The 11046-nt window shown below is 59.5% G+C and overlaps 1 protein-coding gene across 2 annotated transcripts; it reads right to left on the bottom strand.

Moving 5' to 3' along the window:
- Positions 1-454: 454 nt before the first annotated feature.
- Positions 455-9307, bottom strand: PPP1R1B (protein phosphatase 1 regulatory inhibitor subunit 1B). Of its 2 annotated transcripts, XM_058560867.1 has the most exons (8): positions 8769-8848; positions 7548-7767; positions 7041-7101; positions 6710-6732; positions 6208-6283; positions 2754-2954; positions 1364-1483; positions 455-1276 (listed from the first exon to the last, which is right to left on the bottom strand). In XM_058560867.1, the coding sequence occupies exons 3-8, from the start codon at positions 7072-7074 to the stop codon at positions 1227-1229; spliced, it is 504 nt and encodes a 167-aa protein (XP_058416850.1). In that variant the 5' UTR covers positions 7075-7101; positions 7548-7767; positions 8769-8848; the 3' UTR covers positions 455-1226. The 2 variants fall into 2 exon arrangements, with proteins under 2 accessions (XP_058416850.1, XP_058416849.1); XM_058560866.1 differs by lacking the exon at positions 7548-7767 and having other exon boundaries at positions 8769-9307.
- Between the last annotated feature and the right edge of the window lie 1739 nt (positions 9308-11046).

Below are 11046 nucleotides of genomic sequence, written 5' to 3'. Positions count from 1 at the left end.
CCGGCGGAGCCCGCCCCACCAAGGGCCGGAAGTGGGGGCTACAGCTGAAGTTAGACTTCAGGGGGGTCTTCCTGACGGCGGTGGAATGGGAATGAAACCCAGGGCATCATTGTTATTGGACCATCTCGGCCTGGCACTGCGTAAAAAAAGGGGAACTTCGTGAAGGGCGGTCTGTGGGGCTGGGGGACAGGTTGTTTGGAGGAATCCAATTACTCTTGAAGGATTTCTCTCCCCCCGCCCCCCGCCTCTTTCAGCCGTCCCTAGCAGGATCTAGAACTTCTGTGATCCTTCCTAAGTGTGCCCCGAGCTTGTTGTTTGCGGAAGGATCTTAGACTAGAGGACTGGACACTAGGATCGAGGCCCCGCCCCTTGGATGACCACCAACCAGTCCACAACAGGAACCCCGTTACCTCCTCCTCCCTGTCCTTTACTCTAAAAGAGCAGTCTCAGCACAGTTATTTACAAAGATTTATTACAGCACGGGAGCGGTTCAGGCCTGGAGTCAGGGAAGAGGGGAAGGGGGCAGAGCAGCTCGAGGACAGGAGAACCTGGCTCCCCACACCGTGTGCCCCCACCCCCACCCCAGGACGTATACTAGGCGGCATTCCTGGCATCAAAGCACAAACAAAATGCAACAAAGCAGCCTCTGCCAGTCCATCTTCCAGGCACCCAGGCTGGGGCGCGGGGGTGATAAGGGGAAGGTTTCCAAAATTTTGAGGCTGTGGAGAAGGATGCCTGAATCCTGGGTCCCGGTAGAAGCCAGTGACAGTGGTGGTGACTTGGAATCTCCCATAGGAGAGGGGATAGAGAAGGATCTAAGGGCACCTACAGGTTCTTAGTACCCCCCTTCCCCAGATCTTAGGGTCCTGCCCTGTGGTTTTCCTGTGCCCAGGGGAGAGGGTCTGGGGAGTAGAATTGTGAAGGATGAACCTTTGTCCCCCATTCACTGGCTTTTCCAATGCAAGCTCTCACATCTCGCCTCCCACTGAGTGAGCAGGGGAATGACTGGCAGGGGTAGGCATCAGGCAGCAAGTGCCCAGGGACTCTGGGCATCAGCCAAAGGTGGGTGAACAAGCAAACACAGACCAGCTTTAGTCTTCTAGAAGTCAGAAGCCGCAGCCCTAGCAAATGAGGGGAAGGGTACAAAATAGGGTGGGGACAGAGTGGGTTTCTGGAGAGCAGCGATGCCCCCTCCACTTTCTTCTGAGAGATGTAGGGCTGGGTATCTATGTGCCAGGCTCAGGGTGGGCAGGGCGCTGTGGCTCCTCTCCTGGCTCTGCAAAGCAAGCAGAGGGACTCAGGGCCTGGCCACATCCACCAAGATCCCAGCTCTGCCGCCTCATTCCCCGCTCCCAAGCCTTACCACTTAGTGTGGAGTCTTCCACTTGGTCCTCGGAGCTTCCATCTCTCTGGGGCTCATCCAGAGGGGGTGGGCGCTCCCAGGGCCCCTCCAGACCCTGGCCAAAAGTTGTCTTCTGCCCAGCTGGGGACAGGGAAGAAGTGGTGAAAAAACAGGCTCCGAGTATCCATCTGGCTGTCCTGGAGCATGAGCTGAGTCTCTGATGGCTAAGGCTAAGCTTTCTGAGGCCATCATGGTATAGTAGAGAGAGCACTGGACTAGGACAGCTCTTCCAATGACTGGCCATATGATTTAGATAGTCTTTACCTCTCTGAAGGGGACGGTAAGAGGGAAATTGTGTAGATTGCCTTAAATAAGATAATAGTTAATACCCTGCCTGGCCCAGTGCCAGGACCCAGGAGCTGCTCCGAGGGTGGTGGCGGTTGATATTGCTCCTTGGTAGTCTTGTCATTTGACCCACTGCCCTGCTGCTTTTCGTGAGGGAACGGTCTCCTCTCACCTCCTCTCCACCTGTTCTGGGGGTCTCAGTGGGAGCTGACTCAGAGATGCAGAGAGGAAGTCCAAGCCATTTTGTTGGGGTGCAAAGGCTGGACACTTCCAGCAGGGGTGGTCGGCTGTTTTTCATCCCCATAAACAATGGGACCAAAAAGTTTAATGTGCGCTAGGAGGGACAGATGTGGCACAGCCTTCCATGGCCAGGCATGGAAGAAACAGCCCTGGGCCTAGAAATTCTCTGGGCCTTGGGACCATTGTGGAGATTTTTGGATCTGGGGCCTCTAGTTCTGAGGCCTTCTGTGTAGGTCTTAGGCCCCTCTCTTTACAGCCAGCTGGGGGTGGAGGTGCAGGAGGACCAGATTGGTTCTTGAATCCTAGATTCTCCGTCTAGACACTAGGGGGCACCCTCTCATCCTCAGCCTAGGAAATGAAAAAGGGGGAGAAACAGCCACAGGGTCCTGGAGAGGCCTTATCAGCCAGCCCTCTGCCTCCCAGCAGAGACCACATCCTACGTTCAGAGACGCAGGCAGTGGGGGCATTGGACACTCTTAGTCCTCTATCCCTGCATCTCCTTGCACCCCCTCACCGCCATGGGGATGGGAACTCCTTTCTTGGGTCTAGCTTCAAACCTCATGTGGCATTCCCTTATTTCTTAGAGAAGAGAGGAATTATTAGGGAGTACCTGATTGGGAGAGGGGCTGAGTCGAGGATGGGAGCAGCCCAGGTGTCAGGTAAGGCTGAATGTGAGGCATCCAGTGGGGTGAGAGGATGGGGAGGCCCTTGTGGTGTGACTGCAGTTTACATGTGTGAGAACTGGGAGGGGGTGACCCAGGACGCTCAGGGAGGACCCCACCTAACCATGATGGTGGGACCCAGCCTTCCAGCCCCTTCAGCTTACCAGACCCCCTGCTGCTCCTCAGGACTTCAGCCTGGCTGTCCTCCTCCTCCTCCTCCTCTTCATCATCGTCCTCCTCCTCCTCTTCCTCTCTTGGGTAGCCCAGCTCCCGCAGCTCCCCCAGCTCATCCTCCTCCTCCGAGGCCTGATTCTCACCCAGGTTGCTGATGGACTGCAGGTGAGACTCGGCAATGCGCTGCACGGCTGGCAAGGGGGGTCCGGGAAGGCAAGGGTCAGCCAGGTCCAAGCAGCCCATGGAGCTGGAGAGGCAAGTGCTCCAGCCCCCAGCCTCCTTCCCATGAGCCTGGGGCAGAGCTAACCCCCTCAGGGGTCTAGTTGAAAAGCTGAAGGCTGCAGGTCAGCCTGGTGGGGTCCAGACCAGGACAGAAGCAGCAGGGGGTAGACTCTTGATCATGTGTGGCTCTTAAGCTGTCCAAAGATGCTGGCCCCCCAGAGGCTGGCACCAGGCTGCTCCCCTACACCATACGGTGCCAAGCTGGACAAGACCAGGCAGGCACAATAGCAGCTTAACATTTCCTGGTCTCCAAGGACCTGGTATTAGAAATAGTGTCCACCAGCCCAGCCCCGGGGAGAAGGCACAGGGCCTAGGGGTCAGGGCCCGGGGAATTTGTCCCTTCAACTTCTGGGGGAGTGCCCAGCCTGCTTTGGGCTCACTGCTCACCCCAATCCTGGCACCCCCATGCTGGGCTTGGTCCACACCCCCTGGCACTGCCCTGTGCTAGATGCCACTCCACACACCTCTGCCCCAGGCTCTAAGAGGTAGGAACAATTCTGAGACATAATAGTCTGCAGCCAGTGAAGTCGTGTCTGGGGATGTGGCGTGCTCAGATGCGGCGCCCACAATCTTGACCCACATCCCCAAGCTTCCAGCTCCCTCTGCGGTGACCTAGAAAGCAGCAAACACCCCCACCCCCAACACCACCAAGGCCTGCTGGGATAAGGCCAAGAAGGGAACAGTGTGGGCAGCTGGAGAGAAGTTTCCAAAAGATTTCCCCCTGGTAAGGATCAGGAGCTTTGGAGAAAGGGGGCAGGGCTGGAGGATTCTGGGAGAATGGCAGGAGTTGAGGGGACACTGTGAGGAGTGCCTGGGGCAGAGGCAGCAGGGGGACCAGGAGCTGGTGGGATTTTAGAGCATTTGGGTCACTAAACTCACAGACGAGATGGGGACGAGCTAGGGGCTGGGGTTGCTGCAGCTCCTTCCTGGTCCGCAGGCAGCCCCTCCCCTCAGAAAGCCCAGAGGGGTAGATCCAGGCTGGAAGCCTCTGGGGCAGTGAGCAGGGCACTGCGCTCCTGCCAACTCGGGGACAGGCACAGAGGGTGCATTGTGTATGCCCGCTGACCCGCCCTCCCCCTAACTCCAGCCTAGTGCCTCCCGCTGACTCTGGGCAAGCTACCCAGGCAATAAAAGTGCAATAAATCTTCCTGCCCTGGCCTTGGGGACGAGGCAAAGCTTCACCGTGAGCCAAGTGTGAGAGCTCTGGCCTTGGGGAGCCCCCTCATGCCTAGACTCAGCGTTGCCCACCCTCCCTCAGGGGCCCTTCTTCCTTACAAACCCCCAGCCCAGCCAGGGGCTTTCCCCGGCCCAGAAAGGGGCCGGAACCTACAAAATAGTGCCCTCCAGGTACAGAAGGGTCCTCTGGGGACCTCTGGGGATGGGGGGGAAGAAGAGGAGGTGGCAGCTCAAGCAGCTGCCCTCTCCCCCAGCCGGGGGAGGAGAGTGCAGTTCGTGAGCCACAGTGACACAATAGGTGTGTGCATGTGTGCAGCGCCTGTGCTGGCGCCCCGTGAGCCTCCCGCACGCCTCACCTCGCCTCGCCTCCGCCTCGTGCCTCTCAGGGCTCTCTAAGGTCTCCCCCTCGCCCTCCCAGCTGTCTCCTTCTCTCGCTGTCTCCATCTCTGGGGCCTTGAACTCCCTCCCACCCAAGTCTCCCTTTTTAAGCTCGAAGGTCCCCAGCACTACCCCCAACCCCAGACTGTCTGCCCCTGTCCTGGCCCCTTTCTCTGCCCTGCCTCTCCCCACTTAGACCCTCCTAAGGCATAGCCCAAAAGGGCAGTGTGGGCGGGGGCACATTTCTGGCCATTGCAGGGCACCCTGGAAGCACCCTAGCCCCGTCCTCTTCCCCCAAGCCCTCTGCCCCATGCTCACAGTCAGGCGTCCAAGGGCCCGTTCTTCCCCCTCACATCCACTTGGCCCTCCCCAGCCCAGGCGAGGAGGAGGGAGATTTCTTATCTCCTCTCCTGAGAAGATGCCATCTCCTCCCTCATGCCTGCTCCGGGGGCTGGCCTTCCCCACGTCCCTGCAGGTGGGAAGCCCTTCCAGGTGCTGAGCCACACTGCCCGCTTGCTGTCCCTTCATTTCCTGTCCCAGAGGAAGAGAAAGAGCCCCTGCCCTTCTCTCCTGTCCTCCCAGCCTCTCCTCTCTGCTCCCGGCCCTTGGCAGGCAGGCTGACAGGTGCACCTGTTGACCTTGGCCAGTGCTGGGAATTCATTAAAACCACCCCAGAGGGAGCTCTCAGCACACCCTTCTGGTTGCCCTCCCTCCCTCTGTGGGAAAAGTGAGCTGGCCAGGCAGGAAGAGCCTCAGGCGGGAGCTGAGGTGGGGGTGGGAAGGCATCCCCTGGCTTAGATAGGAAGAGACCTTCCCCGCACCCCCATCCGCCCCACCTTCTTGTCCAGCCCCCCACTGGAAGCAGAGTCTCCAGGTCCTAAGACCCCCTCTGATTTCACACCTCTTCCCCTTTGCACACCTTCTTCCCTCTTCCTGGAATGCCCTTCCAGTGCCCCCTTCAAATCCAGGCTTAAACATCCTCTCCCCTGTAATTCTCCCTGACCCTTTGATGCAAAGGGCCTCATGAGGGCAGGGGCCGAATCTCACTCCTCTTATTTTGCCCACTGCTCACCAGTGAGGCCTGGCATACACTAGGGGTTGTATAAGCGTGTGTTGGAGGAATGACTTGCCTTCTAAAAGAGAAAGGAAAAGCAGAAACGAGAAGCATCCAGTGTGCAGACCTGTGCAAATGTTATGTGAATGGGAGAGGAGAGCAAGGGGTGCAGCCCAGAGAAGAAGGTGCGTTTTGGGGAGGGCAGCGGCAGCGGGGGGCGATGGGGTGGGGGGTGGGGGTCCACACACACTTGCAAAGAGGAGGAGCAGAGCTGAGTCTCTTTACGTTGATGCCTACCTGTTATTTCAGGCCAGCCACCTATTTTCTTCCAACCCCACAACCTGATTTTAAGGCTCACAGCTGCCCTTTTCAGCCTCTGGGCTTCTTTTTGACAAGGCCAGATTAAGAAAGAATTGGTCTCCAAGTAGGGGTTGGGGTACATGAGACCATCCCTCCCCGCTGACAAAAGCTCAGCATTTCACCTCTCTCCCCCAGTGTCAGCCCCACTCCAGGAGTCAAGGGGACAGCCAGACTGACAGGTGAGGGGATAGTACCTTTCAGCGAGGGGGGCGTGTAGGCACAGGGATTGGGTCTCTTCGACTTGAGGTGGTGTCCCTCTCCTGAGGCTCTCTGCCAGAGGAAGAGCCAGGTTAAATGGGCTCACCGCAGGCCCATTCCCAGCACCCTCCCTCCATTCCATCCCACCCATGGCAACCCCAGCAGACTGGTCTAGCCTCTGCTGAGGGGTCCAGGCGCTGCTGCCCCGAGGGTCCTGCACCTGGGTTGATGCTTTGGGAGGGCCTCCATAAGACATGGCCTGTCTCAGGGCAGGACCCTAGGTTCTGGAGGCCTCCCCTCTGTTGGGGCAGAGGAAACACAAGGGCAGAGGAGGATCTGCTGGTGGCACCCTGGCACCAGGCATTCTCCCTGGAGGTGCTGATTGATATGCTAATGTGTCCTCCTGGATGGCACCCTATGTTAGTTGGGAAGTAATCCCGTCCACCCCACCACAAACGGCCCTGGGATCCCTTTCTCCAGCTGCCCCTGAAAACTCACCTGGTGCGGGGAGGCCTCCTCCTCTGAGGGAGGCCACCAATGAACCCAGGGAAGAAGAAAGAGGGAGAGAGACGAAGAGAGAAAGAGAATCCAAATTACTTTCTCCAAAGGCTGAATTTCTGGGGAAAGGGAAGGTGGGCCCTTTCCTTCCTGGTGTTGGGAGGGGCCTGGGCAATAAATGAACCCAGCCAAGCTGGGCTCCCAGACCTTACCCACTCCCCCCGCCCCATCTTCTGCTCAGTCTCCTACTCATGGGACTTTGGCAAGGGCCCCAAGCAGGTATCAGAGTTAGGGTGGGGTGAGGTCTGGCGGGGGCAGGGAAGGGGCCCACCTGGTGAGGAGTGCTCTGAGAGCCGGAACAGCATGGCAGGGGTTGGTCTCCTGCGCCGGATCTAAGGAGATGGAGAAAGAGGTGTGTGTGGGGGGCGGGGACAGAACAGACACCTGCAGCCCCCATTCCCCTGCCCCCCCAGGCAGCAGGGAACAAACGGTGCTTTGGATTCCCCGGTAACCTTTGAATCAAAGACTGTCAGAGCTGAAAGGAACTCTATAGCTCACCCCTCATTTTACTGAGGTGAAAACCCAAGGCTCAGAGAAATTCAGCAAAGAGCTCAACGCCACACAGCAAGCCAAGGCAAAGAAAGGAGGAGATGAAACTGTCACTGACTCAAGCCCATGCCCATCCCACTCCATGGCTATTCTAGAACTGGCATCTCCCTTTCTATCTTCCCCTACCAAGGCCCTTCCTCTCCCATTTTTGAAGACATCAGACCTCGGGAGCGGAAGCCGGTTATTGTAGATGCCCCGTAGGCCATGGCACCCACGCAGCCCTGCCCACCTAAGGTCAGCTCAAGGGCTTCAAAGAAACTGGATCCAGCTGCAGAGGGAGGCTGCGCCAGGGCACTGCAGGCGCCTCCAACCTCACACTGAGGCTCAGCTGTGGGTCTGAGCCCCAGACCCACAGGGGCCAGGGTGGGGTGGGAGGTGGGGTTCTCTGGAGGCTGGGGTCTAGGCCCCTCCAGCAATCTCTCTCAGGCCATAGAACTCTTTGCCTAGTCCTCATAAGAAAAACAAAAAGTTGCCCTCCTTGGCACATGAGCCAAGCTGAGCGCTGTGTGTGTGTGGGGGCGGGGCCCCTGAGCACTCCCCGTAATTGCCCCCCCCCAGCTTGGCAATCAGACCAAGTGTCAGTTAATTAGGTCCCCTCTGAGCTCCAGGGAAATACACAAAGAGAACCAGGTGAATTAAGCTGACACTGCCACCCCCTCCTGCCAAACTCCAACACAGTCCTCCAGACGAAAGGCTGCTCAGGCTCAGGACCCAACCCGCCCCCCACAGCCCCCTATCTCCCCCCTAAAAATGACTCGGCCCACTGTCACTGCTCTGTTGGGTGCCAGCTGCACCTCAGCAACAAGTGAACCTGCTGGGTTGTGGGGGGTGGAGCCGCCTTCTCCTCTTCCTCCCCCTCCCCCCGACTTTGGAGACCTCCCAGTCCCCAGGAAGACTCTCCAGAGAACTCAGGCGTCCGTGTTTAGAGGTCTGGCTTCCGTAACGACTAGTCACCTCCCCCACCCCCCATCCCCACCCCCATGTTGGGCTCTTTCTAGGGCCTGACAGCAGAAGGAGGTCAGAACACGGTTCTGGGGACCCCAGCCCGGCCGTGCAGGGTGGGACTAGGGAGGAGCAGAGCAGCGGGGCAGCCGAGGGGCAGACCGGCTCTGTATCATGAAAGGGTCAGTGTACCGTGTTTCTCACATTCGACCAGTGCCAGCTGGGACCAGGGAAGGGGGACACTGTGCGAGGTCCAGAGCACAGTCCCACCTCCCGGGGGGGGGCCCAATTCTCCTGCCCCGGAATCAGGACGGAAGCCCCGGGAAAAAGTTGCACGAGTCTCCAGCGAACTTCCCGCGCTGCTCCGCGCCCCCGCCGCGTCCGAGACGGCCCGAGACTCTCCTTTGCCCCCCATCCCCCAGGCCGGCCCCGACCCGGCAGCGCCCCGGAGCGCAGAGGAGCCCCGGGGTGTGTGTGGGGCGCTGCCGAGGTGGGCGCGGCCCCTTACCATCTCCACCTGGCGGGGGTCGAGCTGGCTAGGGGGCGCGGGCACGGAGAACTGGATCTTCTTGCGGTCCTTGGGGTCCATGGCGGGCGGGGTGGTCAGTGGGCGGGGGCGCACCGTCCCGGCTCGGCTCCCCCGCGCCGCTCCGGGCGCCGCGGCGACAGCGGGCTATGTGGCGAGGAGGAGGAGGAAGGCTGTTCGCGCACAGATAAAAATACCGCGCTCGGCGAGGGGAGGGCGCACCGGCGGGGAGGAGGGGTCGGCGCCGGGCTCCGCGCGCCCCCCGGCTCTGGGCTCGCCCGCCGCGCTCGCTGCGCTCCGTCCGAGCCCCGGTCCCTTCGCGCCTCCAACCTCGGGCCCCCCGGCTCGCAGGTCTCTGTGTCTGTCTCTCTCTGTGTCTCTGCCTCTCCCCTCCTTCCCTCACTGTCTTTGAGTGTCTCTTCGCTGTCTCTCCGCCCTTCCTCTCTCTCCCTCTCTTCCTCTCCGCGTGTCTCTCTCTCTCTGCCTCTCTCCGTATCTACTGGTCTCACCCCTCTGGCCCCAGCCTTGGGGTCCCCAGCCCGTCCCCTCGGCCTGGGACTGGCGCCTGGGTGCTTGGAGGGAGGGCTTAGGAGAAAGTGGCCAATGAGCACTGGGAACCGTGTTCTCCCTGTGCAGGGAGGAGGGTGGGGAGCATGAGCCAGGGCGGGGGGGGGGGCGCGGGGGAGCAGGCTGGGGGCCCCCTGCCGTCTCCCCAGAACTTGAAGCTACATTATTGATGGAGTCCAGCAGGGAGGATAATGGGGGGAGGCCAAGGGGGAGAGGGGCAGCAGGGAGACATGACTCTGGCCTTAACCCCTTCGTGGCCTGGGTACTTGGAGTTTCATGGGGAGGCCTGTGAGGGCGTGGAGAGTACCACCAGCATGTCACGCTGTGAATGGGGGTGTCCTAGGAACGAGTGAGTGTGGAAGAGCAGGTTGTGTGGGAGGACACGTGTCAGTCATCATGACAGGGAGTGTGTGTGAGAGAGTGCCAGGGGTCCTGTGGTGCCTATAGCTGGGGAGTGTGTGTGTTTGGGAATGGGGGGGTCAGTGTGGTATGAGTGTGTGAGAGTCTTTGTGAGTAAGTGTGTCAGAGTGTCAAGGATGCAGGTGTGAGTGGCAGGGTGTGGGAGGACTTTGTGTGTGTGGGGGGAGTATGTGGGTGTGGGAGAGGATGTCAGAGGCTGTCAAGGTGATGGGCATGCGTGTGCCAGCTTGCAAGGGGGTGGGGGTACTGTATCCACAGCTCTAGTCTGTGCAGTAGAGGGGGGATAGGGTTGTGATCCTGTGAGCACTCCTGGGCAGGGATGTGACCCTGCCATGATGTACCCTGGATTCACGTGTCTCCTGCTTTTTCTACCCAGATCTAAAGGGGGCTACAGAGCCAGCCCAGGGGACAGAGTTGGGGGTGCTGGGGGCTGCCTGTACCAGTACACGTGCCATCACGTGTGTGAGTTTGATGCATTCAGGAACAGAGCTGAGGGGAGAGGTGCGTGTGCTCATCTCTGAGGTGTGAGCCTCGCTCTCTCTGCAGAGGTGTGTGTGTGTCTCTGGAGGGGGAAAGGAGAGGAGCCAGCCCTGTGGGTTGGAGTGTCCCTGTTTGTCTGTCCAGACCCTGGGTATCTTTGCAGAAGCTGGTGTTTCCCTCTGCAGGCCTGTGGGTGAGGGTCATAGTGCCTCTCTGTGGTGCTGAGAGGGTGCGTGTGTAGACGTGTACATATTGTACGTATGCATGTGTCTTCCTGGGGCTCTGTTTGTGTTGGCTGTGTTCTCTCCTGGTCACACTCAGGCTTGGAACAGTCAGGAGCCCTCCCTCTCACCCCTCCAGCAACTTTTCCACTCCAGCCCCAGCATGCTGGGTCTTTGGCAAAGCGAGGAGGGAGCAAGAAGCCAGAGGAGTCGTGTGGAAATGGGGTCAGGGGCACGATGTCGTGTCCCAGAGTCAGTGCCCACTCTGGGCGTGAGGGAGAGGGTGGCAGGAGGGCAGAGCTTTGCTCATGGGAGCTGGAAGCCCTGGCCACTCGGCTCCACTCCTCCCAACCCCAGACCTGGCTCAAGTCCTGCTGTGTTTGTTGACTTATATGCTTGTTGGGAAATAGCCGGATGCCAGGTTGCTGGCCCAGGGGTGTGGGCATCTCTGGCAGCCCCTGGCTTGGCCCAGACCCCTCTTCCAGATGGGGTGTGGTGGGGAGTGGCAAAGACCAGTTTGGCAGGGCCTTGGGAGGGTAAATAAGGAGGTCCTGAAAGTCAGAAGGGGCACA

This window comes from Diceros bicornis, chromosome 18 (assembly GCF_020826845.1).
Source record: "Diceros bicornis minor isolate mBicDic1 chromosome 18, mDicBic1.mat.cur, whole genome shotgun sequence".
NCBI lineage: Eukaryota > Metazoa > Chordata > Mammalia > Perissodactyla > Rhinocerotidae > Diceros > Diceros bicornis.
This window is presented reverse-complemented; position numbering and strand designations above follow the sequence as displayed.